The following is a 17,914-nucleotide window of genomic DNA, read 5'->3' on the forward strand; positions in this document are numbered from 1 at the left end:
TAGATAGTTTGTCACACCCCTAAATTGGAACCAGTATGCTACACACCTAAGTAACTCCAAATATGTTACACTGGTTCTAGTAGTCTGCACAAGGCTTTCGGGAGATTTTTTTAATCATCGCGATAATTCCCAAAAGGTATTTTCTCACACATGCAACACTTCTCATTAACCCAAATAACACCATACCTACTGTGAAGAAGGGGGTTTGCAGCATCATGCTTCTGAACTGTTTTCACAAGGTGGGGAGTACCATCTTAATTTATTTGGGTTAATCAGAAGCATTACAAATGACGGATATGTGTCGACGCCCTTGTAACATGAGCATGAATGTAATAGATTGAGTCTGGATGTAGGCACATCCCAGTTCAAGGAGCGTGTGCACACTAACCTTTAGTTTTAATTCCTTTTCAAGTTTTCAAGAGTTGTTCAGGTCAGGATATACCTGTATGTGATAAATTCATAAATATCATGATTGTTTCATTATATCATAAAACCCTGTCATTTCCACATGGGTCTGTGGACTCCCTACATGTACTTTACATGTATGAAATATTTGTAGTAAAAAAATATTTTTCTCTGACCAGTTTAGTCAAAATATCTTGGTCTCGTGGCACAATATTTGGAGTCAGCACAAAAGATGGATAAAGTTTATTCTCTGCTGGTAATATTAACCTCTAAAATGATTTATTTAATTCTTTTTGACAGATCAACTGGAGCGGGTGTTTCTTCGCCTGGGCCATGCAGACACAGATGAACAGCTTCAGGATATTATCTCCAAATTTCTTCCCCCTGTTCTCCTCAAACTCTCCAGTGTGCAAGAGGGTGTGCGGAAGAAAGTAAGAAGGCTTTTATTAGATTTGGCAGTTGTACCGAATGACGAATGTTACAAGTGTTTGATTGAAATTAACTGCATTTTGGGTACTATCTATGTATCTCATATTAGGTGATGGAGCTGCTAGTCCATCTCAACAAAAGGATAAAAAGCAGACCGAAGATTCAGCTACCAGTAGAAACCTTACTGGTTCAGTACCAAGACCCTGCAGCAGCTTCGTTTGTTACGGTGTGTGTCACATCTTGAAAGTCATTTTACTGGAGTTGGTAGTAGTCGTTTGATTTCCCTCTTCCCCTTTAGAATTTCACCATCATCTACATTAAAATGGGCTACCCACGCCTTGAGGTAGGAAAGCAATGTGAGTTGGCGCCTACCCTCCTCACTGCAATGGAAGGCAAGCCACAGCCTCAGCAGGACAGGTAAGGCCACATGCCATTTTGGTTGATGTTTTGCTTTACTTATCCATTGGAACCTCTGAGGTGAAAGTTTTTTTTCAGGGTGCTGATCGAGCCTCTGTTAAGATGGGTAACAAAGAGTCTAAAACGAATCAAATCTGTGGCATATATAAATACAGATTGTTACTTCAGAGCTTCCAATGTATGTGCATGAAGTTATTCACCAGATCGCAGAGCCTTACCGCTTTTGTAATCTTCTTGATTCGATCTGAATTCTTTCCCCCACGCCGCTCTCCTTACTGAATTATTATTTTGCATTTCTTCTCCATCCTCTCCTAGCCTAATGCACCTGCTGATTCCTACTCTTTACCATATGAAATATCCAGCAGACGCCTCCAAGAACACCTCTCCTTTTAACTTAAGTGAGCGGCCAAAGACAGTACATCTCTTGCTGGAGTTCATGTTGGATGTCTTACTGATGCCTTATGGGTGAGTTTGTGTCCCAGGGGTCTGACATTTTAAAACAGTGGCTCATTAATTTTACTGAATCAATAGAGTGGAGGCAATCGGTCGTCATTTATGAAAGCATTTAATTAGCTGTCTCTTTTAGGTTTGTGCTGAATGAATCTCCTACTCGCCCATCACCGACATCCTCCCAAGGAGCTTCTGCTGATGGAGCTACAGCAGCACCATCTGGGCAGAGTCTACCGCAGGCTCCCCCGGGGATGAATGTCTACGCTGCCAAGAGGGTTATTGGAGAGGCACAATGGACCTCTGAGCAGCTAGAGCAGGTACAATCATTTAAAGGGCAGCTGAAGAGCTTTTCGGTTGAGCGTTTTACTCGGTTAAATTGGCCTGTATGCATAATTCGCTTTCTCAAAACTCACATTAATAAACTAGGGCTGTCAAACGATTAAAAATTTTAATCGCATTAATCACAGTTTAAAAATTAATTAATCGTAATTAATCTCAATTCAAACCATCTATAAAATATGTCATATTTTTCTGTAAATTATTGTTGGAATGGAAAAATAAGACGGATATATACATTCAACATACTGTACATAAGTACTGTATTTGTTTATTATAACAATAAATCAAGATGGCATTAACATTATTAACATTCTGTTTTCTGTTAAAGCGATCCATGACTAGAAAGACTTGGTAGTTCTTAAAAGATAAATGTAAATACAACTTATAGAAATTTTATATTAAAATCCTTTTTAATGTTTTCGTTTTAATAAAATTTGTAAAATTTTCAAACAGAAAATAAACAAGTAGGTCGCGACTGTTGATGTCAATAATTACACAATGCTCATGGTGCTGAAACCCATAAAAACAGTCGCACCCAAGCACCAGTAGAGGGTGACAAAACACCAAAAACACAAGTAACAAGTGGACATGGCACTGTGGTGTCATTTTGATCTGTTTGCACGGGGCATGTGCGTTAAATGAGTCAAATATTTTAACGTGATTAATTAAAAAAATTAATTACCGCCCGTTAACGTGATAATTTTGACAGCCCTATAATAAACATTTTCTTTAATTGACAGCGTAGTTTTTTTAGTTACTGCCATAGCAACACCTTAGCAATGAGAAATGCCGGCTGCTACCCGATGACGTCAATTCCTGAAGATCGCGACCTCTTTTTTTTTTCGTTGTTGTTATGACAGGTTGTCTATTCATGTAAATTTAATACATTTATTACTAGATCTATATAAGTACTTGTCTGTCTTTGCAGTTACTGATAATTATATCACACAATGACTGGGGATAGAAAGGTTCAGAGAGAAATCACGATGCTAGATGCCTACAACTCTTTCTCTCATGAAGTGTTGAGCTCCCAACCGGCATCATCACCAACGTATGCTCTGCTGTGCCAAGCAAATTGTCGTCATCTGATGCCTCAGGTTCAATCATGTAGGGATTAATTGTAGATCATCTTTCCTGGGAGCCTTTGCCATCGTTAGCGTCACGAAAGAGCGATCCTGAATGGTTACTTTCGGTGGAAATATCACCGATATCGTTGCTGCTGCTATGCTCGCTGTAGATTGTCTTCTGTTGCGTTCAGGAATTTACGTCACACTTCCGGGCTTGGGAAGGGACTATTAAAACAAAACCTAAAAAAATGCAAATTATCCTTGCAGTTTCGCGTTAAAAATGACATGGTTGAATTGACGAACTCGTCCAAAGTTTATATTTGTAAAATTACACAGAAATCTGAAAAGATCTTCAGTTGCTGCAGGCTACGTTCTGCCCGGCCTTTTTTTTGGGCTTCATTGTGTGTTCTGTTTCCACAGTGTAAGCTGGGTATTGTGAAGTTCATTGAGGCAAAACAAGTGCCGGAATCAGAAACGGTGGTGCACTTGGTGGTTGCGTCCAGCGACACCAGACACAGCGTAGCCACGGCAGCTGATCTGGAGTTGAAGAGCAAACAGAGGTAGGTGATTTGAATTTTGGTGAACCAGTTGATTAAGATAAAAATGCTACTCAAAAATATTTCCTATTCATGACATGTATTCAAATCGAAATAATTTGTTTTTTCATCCAGCATTATCGATTGGAATAACTCCTTAATTATCAACAAGATGTACAAGGTTTACCTGGGGGATGTACCTCTCAAAACTAAGGTTTGTGATTTCAGTGAAACACTTTAGGTGTAAAAATCACCGATCGTATTTAACACTCCTGTGGCTTGAGTTTAGGGCGGAACTATGAAGCAAGAGCTGAAACATGAACCAGTGAGCACGAGAGTCAAGTTAAAGATCCTGCCCCATCTTTTACGCTCACGTCTTGCGGCAGAGTGCTTCCCAGCTAATATCCAAGTGCGTTCTATTACCACCTTAGTTTAGAACTTTCCTCTTTTGCTTGCTTTGTTTTCTTCCCGAGTGAAATATTCCTCCCTTTCATCTCTTCCAGGTTGTTTATGATGGTTTGTTTGGAGCCAACACAAATAACAAACTACTATCGCTCACCTTGCAGTTCGTCCATCACATCTGCATGGTGTAAGAAATATATGTTCACCTAGGCCTGTCGAGATATGCAATAAGTCTATTTATCGCACGATAAATAAGAATGAGGGCGGTAACTTTTCTAGCTGCGATTTATAGCCATGTGCGTGTGGATACATTTGTGTGTGGGTGTGCTGCGTGCATTCGGCACACGTGCATGTTAATGGTAGGCATGTGCCGGTAAGATTCTGACGGTATGATAACCTTAAGCCAAAATGTCACGGTATTGCAGTTACAGCTCCAAAATGTGTTGCTTTGACATATTTGCTTTGAGAAATCCATTGAATAGGATTTTATTTTTCAAAACATATTAGCAAATTGGAACATAAGTATAAGGTTAAAATGAAATTAAAAAATAAATAACTGAAATATTCTAAATAAAATTAAAATAACAGCAGTCCTTTAGATGAGCCTAAACCCACAGCCACAGCTCAACATTGTTACCATCAGAACAAAATAATTGAATTATTTTCCATAAAAAACACGTATATGACTCATATCATGTTTACATAGTACACTGCATACACATAATATAACGTTTACATATACACACACTCTTTCTCAACACAGACAGTTGCTAGAGAGCGAAAACACCACGTTTTACCACTGCTAGACACACTAAACGTTAACTCGTAGCTGGTGGGAAACTTTCATGACAGTGTTTACTAAAGTTTAATTTTGAATAAATGCAAAATTATATTGAAGGTATTGCCTCCTCGGCAACCACCCTCCGCAAACATGTTTTACGTGTTGGTTGGACTTCCTCTTCTAAGCCGCGGCCGTCTGTAAATCTTGTGTAGCCGAAGTATTGCCATACCAGCGATTTTGTTTTCATCGATGGAGGGGGGTCAGACTGGTAGCCATTGTGTAGCACAGCCTCACTGACACTGAGCAACAACCGGTGGAGGAGGGTTGAGCCTTGCAGCTGCAAGCAAGGTATTTCTCTCTGCATTTTTGGAACATAAAAATTTGCTAATACTGTAAGGCCGGAGTGACGGACAATTTTTGCGGTTTTGAAACCGCAAAGTTTACATACCACGGTATCCTTTGAAACCGGTAATCGGCTCGTGTAGTTGATTACATATGAGACTCCAGTTCCTTTTACAGATGTTTATTGGTAAGCAACACGGCGTAAAATTAAAAGTTCAGAAATACAAAATAAGGAAACACATCTTAAACAATTTGTAAAACGTTAGTATAGCCACGTTGAGGCTAATGGAAAAAAGACAATGTACTAAGCACTTTAGCCTGCTATAAACATTGGCAGTCTTCTCCAAAATGTAACATGCGGTTAAAAGGTGACACTTAAAACATGAAAAATCGTTGATTAACAGCATTTGCATACAATGTGGAAAAAATGAAAAAATCTATTTCTGACACCACATGCATGACCAAAAGAGAAGTGCACTTTTATTTTTTTATTTTTCACGAAGTGTAAAGCTTACGGTTAGCGGCTTAGCGAGCGTACTACCGGCGAATATTCAAAAAAATAAAATCACGTCATACTTCACATTCTATACTAAAAATAGCTTGAAAATGGCACCCATTATGAAAAAAAAATGTAGTTTGTTTTTTATTTAAGAATAACAATTTATTCTTGATTTATTAGGATGTATTGTTACTACAGTAGTGGCTGAATTGGTTAAAAAAAAAATACAATAATATCACATATCAGCAATAATTTATGAGACAATATATCGCCGAATAAAATTTGTTATCGCGACAGGCCTATGTGCACCTTTCCCATATTTTGTAATAGTGACCTAATTTTAATGATATACACATTTAAATGAATTTATGTTTCAGGTGTCCTGACTCTAATAAGCCCTTAGGACTCATGCTGCTGAATGGCCTTACTAAGCTTATCAATGAATACAAAGAGGTAAATCCTACAATTTTGTTTAACTTTATTTGACCTTTGATCCAACGCATGTTTACCTTCTACTAAATATAAAAACGTGTTCACAGGATCCTAAATTACTATGCGTTGCTTATTCTGCTGTTGGGAAGCTCTCAAGGTATTTCCAATACACTATTTTCTGACAACCAGCTATTAGCATTTCTTATTTGAATTTTTTCCCCTCCTAGCCGTATGCCCCAGCTCTTCACAAAAGATATTGCATTGGTACAGCAATTCTTTGAATCCATGTGTAAGGTGAGTTGTTACGAAAGTGTTTTTTCAACAGGATAAGGCAGCAGAATATGCAATTGGATTTTTAGCCTTGTATGCATATTTTCAGGAGGAGCCTGATGTTCGCCTTGCCATCCAAGAAGCTTTGTCAATGATGGTTGGAGCGTATGCTAACCTACAGGGGGCACTACTGAACCTGATGGAGGCATTGGTGGCTGCATACATTGTGAAGGTCAGTTTATCCAGCAGAATGTTTGTGATGGATAGAAGTTTATTTTATCTCTATCTTTTAATAAAGGAATGTAGTTACCATATTGTTTGGACAATAAGCCACTAATCTTTCTCCCTGTTTTGACCCTTATAGTGTGATGTAATTTTTTTGAGTGTGTGTTTTTTTTTTTTTTAACAGGCTAATGAGCTGCATGTGTTTTGGTGTAAATATCTCACATAATGCACCGTAAACAACTGCCATTTATATTCTAATGCAGTTTATATATGAACAAATACAGTACAGTTGTCTTGTAAAATTTTGTGGGTGCAGCTCATAGTCCGAAAATTACATTATATTTGCTTAATCGATAGTCAGCAGTTAGGCAGTTTAGGATATTTTTTAATGTGCGATTTAAAAAAAAATTTTTTTTTTATGTCCAAATTCATTTACATGTATCTACAGTTGTGGATTAAAAGTTTACATACACTTGTGAAGAACATAATGTCATGGCTCTCTTGAGTTTCCAGTTATTTCTACAACTCAGATTTTTCTCTGATAGAGTGATTGGAACAGATACTTCTTTGTCACAAAAAAACATTCACGAAGTTTGGTTCTTTCATGACTTTATTATGGGTGAACAGAAAAAAGTAATCAAATCTGCTGGGCCAAAAATATACATACAGCAGCTCTAATATTTGGTAACATGTCCCTTGGCCATTTTCACTTCAATTAGGTGCTTTTGGTAGCCATCCACAAGCTTCCGGCAAGCTTCTGGTTGAATCTTTGACCACTCCTCTTGACAGAATTGGTGCAGTTCAGTTAAATTTGATGGCTTTCTGACATGGACTTGTTTCTTCAGCATTGTCCACAAGTTCTCAATGGGGTTTAAGTCAGGACTTAGGGAAGGCCATTCGAAAACCTTAATTCTAGCCTGATTTATCCATTCCATTACCACTTTTGATGTGTGTTTGGGGTCATTGTCCTGTTGGAACACCCAACTGCGCCCGAGACCCAATCTTCGGGCTGATGACGTTAGGTTATCTTGAAGAATTTGAAGGTAATCCTCCTTCTTCATTATCCCATTTACTCTCTGTAAAGCACCAGTTCCATTGGTAGCAAAACAGCCCCACAGCATAATACTACCACCACTGTGCTTGACGATAGGCATGGTGTACTTGGGGTTAAAGGCCTCACCTTTTCTCCTCCAAACATATTGCTGGGCATTGTGGCCAAACAGCTCGATTTTTGTTTCGTCTGACCACAGAACTTTCCTCCAGAAGGTCTTATCTTTGTCTATGTGATCAGCAGCAAACTTCAGTCGAGCCTTAAGGTGCCGCTTTTGGAGCAAGGGCTTTCTTCTTGCACGGCAGCCTCTCAGTCCATGGAGATGCAAAACACGCTTGGCTGTGGACACTGACACCTGTGTTCCAGCAGCTTCTAATTCTTGGCAGATCTGCTTTTTGGTGATTCTCGGTTGAATCTTCACCCTCCTGACCAATTTTCTCTCAGCAGCAGGTGATAGCTTGCGTTTTCTTCCTGATCGTGACAGTGACAAAACAGTGCCATGCACTTTATACTTACAAACAATTGTTTGCACTGTTGCTCTTGGGACCTGCAGCTGCTTTGAAATGGCTCCAAGTGACTTTCCTGACTTGGTCAAGTCAATGATTGTTCAAGTCAATCATCACTCACAAGAAATTGCTAATTCGTGTTGCTGTATGTATATTTTTGACCCAGCAGATTTGATCACTTTTTCTGTTAACCCATAATAAAGTCATAAAAGAACCAAACTTCATGAATGTTTTTTGTGACAAAGAAGTATCTGTTCCAAACACTCTATCAGAGTAAAATCAGAGTTGTAGAAACAACTGGAAACTCAAGAGAGCCATGACATTATGTTCTTCACAAGTGTATGTAAACTTTTGACCACAACTGTATACCAGTTCAACTCACTTTATCAGAGGTCCCCTTTTAGGGCGAATTGTTTCACAGCAGGTTGCAGACACACAACACAACAACATGTACTGTAACATACAAAAACGGCAATATTTGGCACGGCAATTACATAAGGCAAAATAAAGTCTGTACTATTTTGTAGCAGCATAGTATGGCATAATTCTGATCAGAAGCTGCGAATATAATAAAATCTAAAAGGATTAAGGAGAATACAGGAAGAAATCAAATGACTTTGGTCAAATGAAATATGATGAATCGCAGCTGGTCAGCATCTATATAATAATAAATAAATAAGATAAAATATAGTGCACTCTTACTGCCACAAGCAAACTTTAACAGGCTACCACCTGGTCCGCCTCGTGTCAACTGTATTAATAACCCGGATTGAAAGAGGCATGAATTTTAGTGGCTGTGAGAACAGTCAAGCGAAGGCCAGAAGGAAGAAGTTTGTATTCTTAATTCATGGGATGGAACTCATCTGTTCGGATGGTTGCCGCTTTCTTAATCATGTGTGTGTTGAAAACCTGATCTAGGCAGTTCTATTTTATCCCTGCTGACCGCCAAAGGCGGTGCTGAAAACACTGAATGATCCCTTTGCGCATGCACAGTATGGGTAGCAATACCAAAAGAGTCACCTGTGACCCCTGGAAAAGACATAAATTCCATGGCAGTTGCATGTTGTTGGACAGTGCGTCCCTGTGTGAACCTGTCCTGCTTTCACATTATTGGGTCGCTGGTAGCCTTGTGAATACATAGGTTAAAATTCATTTTAGCCACCCTGGAAGCAGTACTTCTCCTGAGGAAGTTCTTGTGCTTGATAGCAAAGTTTCCATCTCAGCAAAGAATGGTGCATGACATGATAAACTCAATATAGGCACTGTAAAACATTTTCATTACGCTTTTGTATGCCTGGAATTTTGCAAGCTTCCTCAAGCGGTACAATTGTTGCTGACCTTTTTGTACAAAACACATCAAAGTTGGCATCGAATTTCAGCCTTTCATCGATTATAGTGCCAGGAGTCTTGTAATTGCTTACTTGTTCAACTGTGTGGTCATCAATGACACTACAAGAGGGACTGGGGCAGAATGTCTAAAATCATTACAAACCTCTTTTGTCTTAGCGACATGAATTTTAGGAAAGGGTTCATCATACCAGGAAATGAAGTCATCAAGAGCCTGTCAGTGACTGACCTCACGGTTACTAAGCAGGCTGACAATAACGGAATCATCTGCTTAATTTATAATAAATCTGTCCGTGTGAAGACTACGTGGGTGCAGCTCATAGTCTGCATAGTCAGCTCATCATTTGTATACAGAATGTACAGAAGTGCAGTCATTTATTTTGAATAAATATTTTAAATAATAACAACGACAACTCTTTTTAATATGCAGAAGTTATTTTTTTGAGGGGACAATTCACCCAGATATTAAATTGTGCATGCCACATGGCCTCTAGTAGACCAAGAATAATTGGCGAATAATTTAGTTATTATTTTATTTAAAAGCCGGAGGTCCAAGTTCGCCAGGTTGCTGTGAAGTTTGCCACTAAAGTGTTTGGGCCAGATCACGTGCCGTCAAGATACCTGCTATTACTTGCTGCCGGAGACCCGTAAGTTTCGGCCACCCACTGTCATATTCTGTATGGAAGAAATTTCCTATCCTCAATGTGGGGCTGTTCTGTGTTTTAGGCGCGAGGAGGTGTCTGGGGAAGCTCAGAAGGTGTTGAGGACATTTTCAACTAAATGCCCTGAAAAGGAGGGACCCAGGCCGATGCCCTCCTTTCCAGACATGGTTGCCTACATTCAAGAGAAGGTGAGACACTTTACATCTTTAGATAAAAAAGCTTGTGCCTTTTGGTGCAATATAATTTTCAAAAAAATATTGTGTTTGAAAAAATAATCATCAGGCATCTCAGAGGATCAAAACTCCTGCTAAATACATTGTTGGAACCACAGCTATTCCTTTTAATCCATCTGCTTTTGGAGAGGTAATTCACACAATTGATTGTTTTAACTCCTCCTCCTAGTGTATTGTTGACATATTTTGCCTGGCTCCTCCAGATCGTGCTGTACTTGAGGATGTGTCTGGCATACAGCGCGGGTGCCACACCACAGTCCATGCGACTTGCAGACATGCAGGATGACGCGCCAGCCATCGGCCGTTATGTCCGCACGCTGCTGTCCTCTGAGCCTCCGTCTTCGGGGTCGAAGGGGACTGAAACGAATCCTGTTCATATCTACTTGGAATTGCTGCAGCAGTTGCTGTCTGCAGTTGGAGGTAACCACACTAAGTCGACTGTATAAGATCTATCTATTGTATATGTATTACAAATCCTTTCGCTATAAACAGGTATTCCGGTAATGTATTGTCTCCTGGAGGTCGTGTCGGTGTGCCCAGAGAAACTGGCACCAAAGTTTGTTGATAAAATTGACTGGATTAAGGTTAGTATTATTTATATTTGTGAATGGGCAATCTGTGCTTATCAATAAAATAATAATTACCGTATATGACATAGTCATGTTTTTTATTTTGTTTTTTTTATACATTCAGGTTATAGTGTATTTTTTCCTCTTCAGAGTCTGATGAACACAAATAAGGAGGATTTGAGAGAGCTTGCAGCCCAACTGTATGCTGTGGTGGTCTCCACCATGACCGGAAATGATCTGCAGGCCGCCGTGCACAATTTAGTCAAAATCACCAAAGACAACCGCGTAAGCAATGCTGACTATACACAGAAATATGCTAAAGTCCCCCCTTGACTAACAGTGAAAGGGTTTGGTTTGAACTTCAGAGTCCCGAGACCCAACATGGTGCCATCTTGGCGCTTGGCTACATGGTGGGAAGGTACATGAGCAAGAAGAAAGCTGCTGCATGCAGTGAGCTGGCCCACAAGCAAAGCATCACCACTCAGGAAGAGGATGAAATTGTTGCCATGGCGATAAAGACAATTGGTATGTATACAATTGAGTGTTTTTGCATGTTTTTCAAGGGAACCACTGATAGAAAGACTTGTAGTTCTTAAAAGATAAACAGTATTATGAGTTAAAATCATTTGATATTAAAACCCCTTTATGTTTTCGTTTTCATACAATTTGTAAAATTTAACTTGTAGGCCATTGTTGTTGACGTCGCAGGGCAGTGACGTCACTAGGTTTTGCTACCGGGCCTCCAGAATATGACTCTAGCGACATAAACATGTCATCGGTTCAACCCTTTCAATTTGAACCCAAGAGGAGCATTGATGAGCATGACAGCACTGTCGATATTTCACATAATGAGCAGCAAAAGCAAATTGAACAGGAAAGACTGGATGAGGCGAGATGAGAGTAAGACAAAACCGGTGGTCGGCCAAAATGTGCTACACTGGCGAAACATCCTACAAGAGGCGAATTTAACACGCAAAGTACTACTACTTTCTAGATGCATACAGACAGAACATACTAAAGATGTAGTAATATCAAATAAGGGTGGTTTAAATATGCTACATAACTAATGTGGTCAACAGATCAACCATCTGCTTTAAAGCTAACTCAGGAAAATACAATGCTTAAAAGAATGAGAGGGAAACGCATGCAACAAGTTTTTTAAGGCAATAAAAGACTCCTAAAAACACAAATAGTAAGTACTCACCGCTTTCAACTAGTGCTGCAACGATTAACGGATTAACTCGAGTAATTTGATTAGAAAAAAGATTTGAATTCAATTTTGCTGCATCGAGTATTCGTTTAATTAAAGTGGCGTTGTGATGGTTTATTTTGAAAGTATTTACATTTAGTTTTATTGATTTGGGTGGATACACTGCCATCTAGTGGCGACAGCGAATGTGACATCTCATTTCACATGGCTGAATCTAGCTGCTCCCTGTTAAGACCAACATAAGCTAAATTTATGTTTGAGCTAATGCATGATAAACATGCATTAGCAGTTTTATTGGTATTTAGCCATTTTTGTGGGAATATACGTTTGAACCATTTGTTAAGAGCATTAGAAAAAAATTAAACGTTAGCATTTTATAGCATTTAAGCTAGCACACTTTTGCTATTTAAGTTAGCCAATTGTTCTTTGGTTGTACTTAGATCCTCGTTTATGTATTTTTATACCGTTTGAGGCTCAGCTCGTGTTTTAATTTTCTATGGTCTTTATCCGATTACGCGATTATTCGAACTAACTAGTTCATCAATTAATGGACTACTAAAATAATCAATAGCTGTGGCCCTACTTTTAACTGACTTGCGCATGGATTGGACGTCTCGCAGTTTAGAAGGACTTGCAGAACACCGGTAGTGTTCGTCTAGTGACAGTAAGAAACTACGTCATCACCTTGATTGTCTATTGTGCGCATAAAACATGGTGCCCTCTGTAGGAAAAAACATGTACTAAATATTATAGATTTTTTAAATCAATGGCAATATTTTATGTGTTTCTAATAACATATTTTAGTAAAAGAGAACAATTGTGGCTTATTAGAGCCTACAAGACTTAAAAGTCTGAGATTCCCTTTCAATTTTGTCTTTTAATCTTCAAGTGTATATTCCAATTAAGGTTCCTTCCTGGACAACAGTAGTGCACTATTGCCACTAGCAGCATGTACAGCTCTCGGCGAAATTGGTCGCAACGGAGCCTTACTGATTCCAGCAGAGGGTGAAGGACTCACTAAACTGTCCATTGTAGAAAATCTGCTTGCTCGCATTCCCTCTGGCAAGGAGAGTGCAAAGGTAAAAATTCTGAATCTGCTAGTATCACTGTCATTTTTCCCCCCCGAAATTAACACTGACTTGAAACTTTTTCCACTTTACCTAGATAAAGGAGCGGTCAATCCAGACTTTGGGCTACCTGCCAGTAGGTGATGGAGACTTTCCTCATCAGAAGAAGTTGCTCCAGGGACTTATGGACTCAGTAGAAGTGTGCCATGTTATTTTTGAGACTTTGTTTATTGTTTAGAAATACGAGTAAATAGTAAATTGTTCTAAATTAGCTATTTGACATCAGTGTTAATTCTGTTATGTTTTTTCACCCACCCATTTTTGCTTTCCAAGGCCAAACAAGTGGAGTTGCAGTTCACAGTGGGAGAAGCAATTACCAATGCCGCTTTAGGCACAACCTCTGGAGCTGTCAGAGATCCTTGGATTTGTACTGAAGACCAGTACAGCCCACCATCAAGTGAGAAGTTTAGCTGGCATTTAGTACTGGTTTCTTCATGTTTGGATAACAACGTGACTAATTAAGAATGTGAAATTATATTATATTATGTTATAATGGTAGTCGTATCATTTTTTTAAGCATTGCATTGGCAATCAGTCTGCAATCGAGACATCTGATAATCTACCAAAAATTCTGAAGAATGCTTTCATTGTCAGGTGTCAAAAACAATGACGTGGTTCCTTGGGTCCTCAACTCTGTGTTGTCCAAGTACATTCCCAGCCAGAACCCTCATGTCCGGCAGGCGGCCTGCATCTGGCTTCTCTCCTTGGTTAAGAAACTCGGCCAACACAAGGAAATCAAGGTCTGCTCCTTTCTCTTTTGAAAACGTGATATTGAAAATAAATGGAGGCTCTGGTCCATGTTTTGGAATAAATCCTGGCAGGCTTATCAAGTAACATTGTGGAAACTTATATACATTTTCTTATTTCCTTTACTTCTTCAGTCACACTTAAAGGAGATCCAGGTGGCATTCATCTCTGTTCTTTCAGACCCAGATGGTGAGAGACATTTTAACTTAACCTGCCACTTACAGTGCCTTGCAAAAGTATTCGGCCCCCTTGAACCTTGCAACCTTTCGCCACATTTCAGGCTTCAAACATAAAGATAGAAAATTTAATTTTTGTCAAGAATCAACAACAAGTGGGACACAATCGTGAAGTGGAACAAAATTTATTGGATAATTTAAACTTTTTTAACAAATAAAAAACTGAGAAGTGGGGCGTGCAATATTATTCGGCCCCCTTGCGTTAATACTTTGTAGCGCCACCTTTTGCTCCAATTACAGCTGCAAGTCGCTTGGGGTATGTTTCTATCAGTTTTGCACATCGAGAGACTGACATTCTTGCCCATTCTTCCTTGCAAAACAGCTCGAGCTCAGTGAGGTTGGATAGAGAGTGTTTGTGAACAGCAGTCTTCAGCTCTTTCCACAGATTCTCGATTGGATTCAGGTCTGGACTTTGACTTGGCCATTCTAACACCTGGATACATTTATTTTTGAACCATTCCATTGTAGATTTGGCTTTATGTTTTGGATCATTGTCCTGTTGGAAGATAAATCTCCGTCCCAGTCTCAGGTCTTGTGCAGATACCAACAGGTTTTCTTCCAGAATGTTCCTGTATTTGGCTGCATCCGTCTTCCCGTCAATTTTAACCATCTTCCCTGTCCCTGCTGAAGAAAAGCAGGCCCAAACCATGATGCTGCCACCACCATGTTTGACAGTAGGGATGGTGTGTTCAGGGTGATGAGCTGTGTTGCTTTTACGCCAAACATATCGTTTTGCATTTTGGCCAAAAAGTTCAATTTTGGTTTCATCTGACCAGAGCACCTTCTTCCACATGTTTGGTGTGTCTCCCAGGTGGCTTGTGGCAAACTTTAAACGAGACTTTTTATGGATATCTTTGAGAAATGGCTTTCTTCTTGCCACTCTTCCATAAAGGCCAGATTTGTGCAGTGTACGACTGATTGTTGTCCTATCGACAGACTCTCCCACCTCAGCTGTAGATCTCTGCAGTTCATCCAGAGTGATCATGGGCCTCTTGGCTGCATCTCTGATCAGTTTTCTCCTTGTTTGAGAAGAAAGTTTGGAAGGACGGCCGGGTCTAGGTAGATTTGCAGTGGTCTGATGCTCCTTCCATTTCAATATGATGGCTTGCACAGTGCTCCTTGAGATGTTTAAAGCTTGGAAAATCTTTTTGTATCCAAATCCGGCTTTAAACTTCTCCACAACAGTATCTCGGACCTGCCTGGTGTGTTCCTTGGTTTTCATAATGCTCTCTGCACTTTAAACAGAACCCTGAGACTATCACAGAGCAGGTGCATTTATACGGAGACCAGATTACACACAGGTGGATTCTATTTATCAACATCGGTCATTTAGGACAACATTGGATCATTCAGAGATCCTCACTGAACTTCTGGAGTGAGTTTGCTGCACTGAAAGTAAAGGGGCCGAATAATATTGCACGCCCCACTTTTCAGTTTTTTATTTGTTAAAAACGTTTAAATTATCCAATAAATGTTGTTCCACTTCACGATTGTGTCCCACTTGTTGTTGATTCTTGAGAAAAAATATTAAATTTTATATCTTTATGTTTGAAGCCTGAAATGTGGCGAAAGGTTGCAAGATTCAAGGGGGCTGAATACTTTTGCAAGGCACTGTATGTCACAAGCCAAGCATTGTTCCAGACATTGTTTGCGTTCCCTAACTGGAAAAAAAAAAATCTCATTTGATTTAGAGTTGAGTCAAGATGTGTCATCTAAAGGCCTCGGCCTGGTCTATGAGATGGGTGGAGAGGCAGACCAGCAGGAACTGGTGTCCACCCTGGTAGAAACACTCATGACTGGCAAAAGGTGAGAGAATTATTATCAAAATGTTCATTCCTGCAACAGGTAGGAGAGCTAACGTTGTCTTTTCTAACAGAATAAAGCATGCTGTTTCCGAAGACACCCAGGTGTTCCAAGGAGAGGGGATTGGCAAAACACCAGATGGGTGAATATTTCAATTTGTTATTTGATTTACATTATACTGTACTGTCTCACTTATTCAATATTTGCATATCTTTTATTTATGACTTTACGCCCGACAGTCATAGCTTGTCCACGTATAAAGAGCTGTGCTCCCTGGCAAGTGATTTGAATCAGCCGGATCTTGTGTACAAATTCATGAACCTGGCAAATCATCACGCCATGTGGAATTCCCGAAAGGTGACCGACTTAACCACTCTCATATGAAGACTCAAAATCAATTAAGTTTAGCCATTTAGCATGCATGTGAAGTGTCTACAAAAGAAAGCAAAATACTCTTCTTTTTGGCGTCGTTCACTAGGCAAAATGAACTCTATACAACTAAACTTAATTTATTTTCAATATTTGTTGACCACCATGGCCTTTTCTTCCACGTCCCCTTCCAACGTGAGTTTGGCTCATTTTCAGGGCGCTGCATTTGGCTTTCACATGATCGCCACCAAGGCCGGGGAGCAGCTAGCTCCGTTTCTCCCACAACTTGTGCCACGACTGTACCGTTACCAGTTTGACCCCAACCTTGGCATTCGCCAGGCTATGACCAGCATCTGGGATGCCTTGGTTACTGATAAGACCCTGGTATGAGAAGTCTAGTGTTGAACGTCCTCTGAGGTTTGTTTGATCATTCATTTGTGTTCTTGTTTACGTTCAGGTGGACAAGTACCTGAAGGAGATCCTGCACGATGTCATTTCTAATCTCACCAGCAACACCTGGCGAGTACGGGAGTCCAGGTAAGTTTCCCGTGGGCTCATATGTATTGATGTTGTTTGAATATGTCCCCAATAAGAGCTGATGTAAATGTTTGTTGGTGCTAAAACTGCCACAGGTGTAATTTTTCATGAATACAGATCTACTATTTTATCTGCCAAAACTAGTTAATTGCTGCAAGTTTCTTGAAGGAATTTTTCACCTGTTGCCTACGGCTCACAGCACCTGTCAGAGTGAAATGCAACTGAGCACCCAATATACAGTTTATCTATTAGTTCATAAGTGCAATTTTTTTCCACAGCTGTTTGGCCCTCAATGATTTGGTTCGAGGCCGCCAAGCTGATGACATCATCGATCACTTGGCTGAAATGTGGGAGTCTCTGTTCAGAGTCCTTGATGATATCAAGGTGAGAAAGACATAGACAATTTTTCTGGTTCAGTGATCGCTTGCTACTTTGCGTTTCAAACTTTGCGCCCATCGCGGATTTTTTCTCTCCATTCATTTCCCATGCCGCCTTTCCTCAATTAAAAAAAAAAGATACAGATGAGTTGTCCCAATCCGATCATGTAGTCTCGCTCTCCCTCCTGCTCTTTTTCTTGGCCAGGCAGTGCACTGGAGTTGCTTGTTAAAGTTAACTATGATTGACAGACATTAGGGTTCGATCTTGCCAGAGATTCCTTGAAGCGGAAACCTCAAAGCGCCGAATGCGTCAATCATCGTTTAACTTGTTAAACAGTTGCTGTGGCAACTCATTGTAAGTGAGCAGCTTGAGCGGATTTGAGTTGACTCACTCAATGAAGCATTTAATAAAGACAAGCATTTTTCTTCTCTAAAAAAATAATTCAATGGGACAGTAACATGTTTAAAACTTATCATAATTATTACATTTCAAGTGCTTAAAAACCATTCATTAAAATATAAATTTACTTTAAAAAAAAACAAAAA

General features: G+C 39.7%; 1 protein-coding gene across 2 annotated transcripts in view; it reads left to right on the forward strand.

Moving 5' to 3' along the window:
- Window positions 1-17,914, forward strand: part of ecpas (Ecm29 proteasome adaptor and scaffold) — a 33,953-nt gene that overhangs the window by 2,587 nt on the left and 13,452 nt on the right. For both annotated transcript variants that reach the window (XM_057844370.1, XM_057844371.1), the window contains exons 2-32: window positions 706-836; window positions 944-1,060; window positions 1,133-1,251; window positions 1,567-1,716; window positions 1,838-2,018; window positions 3,528-3,667; window positions 3,779-3,857; window positions 3,933-4,052; window positions 4,147-4,232; window positions 6,045-6,120; window positions 6,207-6,256; window positions 6,327-6,393; window positions 6,479-6,601; window positions 10,042-10,145; window positions 10,225-10,348; window positions 10,443-10,523; window positions 10,597-10,813; window positions 10,886-10,977; window positions 11,113-11,247; window positions 11,328-11,487; window positions 13,079-13,251; window positions 13,337-13,438; window positions 13,573-13,696; window positions 13,894-14,039; window positions 14,181-14,235; window positions 15,974-16,088; window positions 16,159-16,227; window positions 16,325-16,442; window positions 16,671-16,838; window positions 16,912-16,991; window positions 17,270-17,375. In XM_057844370.1, coding sequence (XP_057700353.1) covers window positions 706-836; window positions 944-1,060; window positions 1,133-1,251; window positions 1,567-1,716; window positions 1,838-2,018; window positions 3,528-3,667; window positions 3,779-3,857; window positions 3,933-4,052; window positions 4,147-4,232; window positions 6,045-6,120; window positions 6,207-6,256; window positions 6,327-6,393; window positions 6,479-6,601; window positions 10,042-10,145; window positions 10,225-10,348; window positions 10,443-10,523; window positions 10,597-10,813; window positions 10,886-10,977; window positions 11,113-11,247; window positions 11,328-11,487; window positions 13,079-13,251; window positions 13,337-13,438; window positions 13,573-13,696; window positions 13,894-14,039; window positions 14,181-14,235; window positions 15,974-16,088; window positions 16,159-16,227; window positions 16,325-16,442; window positions 16,671-16,838; window positions 16,912-16,991; window positions 17,270-17,375 — 3,608 coding nt within the window. The remainder of the gene's footprint in view (window positions 1-705; window positions 837-943; window positions 1,061-1,132; window positions 1,252-1,566; window positions 1,717-1,837; window positions 2,019-3,527; window positions 3,668-3,778; window positions 3,858-3,932; window positions 4,053-4,146; window positions 4,233-6,044; window positions 6,121-6,206; window positions 6,257-6,326; window positions 6,394-6,478; window positions 6,602-10,041; window positions 10,146-10,224; window positions 10,349-10,442; window positions 10,524-10,596; window positions 10,814-10,885; window positions 10,978-11,112; window positions 11,248-11,327; window positions 11,488-13,078; window positions 13,252-13,336; window positions 13,439-13,572; window positions 13,697-13,893; window positions 14,040-14,180; window positions 14,236-15,973; window positions 16,089-16,158; window positions 16,228-16,324; window positions 16,443-16,670; window positions 16,839-16,911; window positions 16,992-17,269; window positions 17,376-17,914) is intronic.

This window comes from Corythoichthys intestinalis, chromosome 8 (assembly GCF_030265065.1).
Source record: "Corythoichthys intestinalis isolate RoL2023-P3 chromosome 8, ASM3026506v1, whole genome shotgun sequence".
NCBI classification, from domain to species: Eukaryota; Metazoa; Chordata; class Actinopteri; order Syngnathiformes; family Syngnathidae; genus Corythoichthys; species Corythoichthys intestinalis.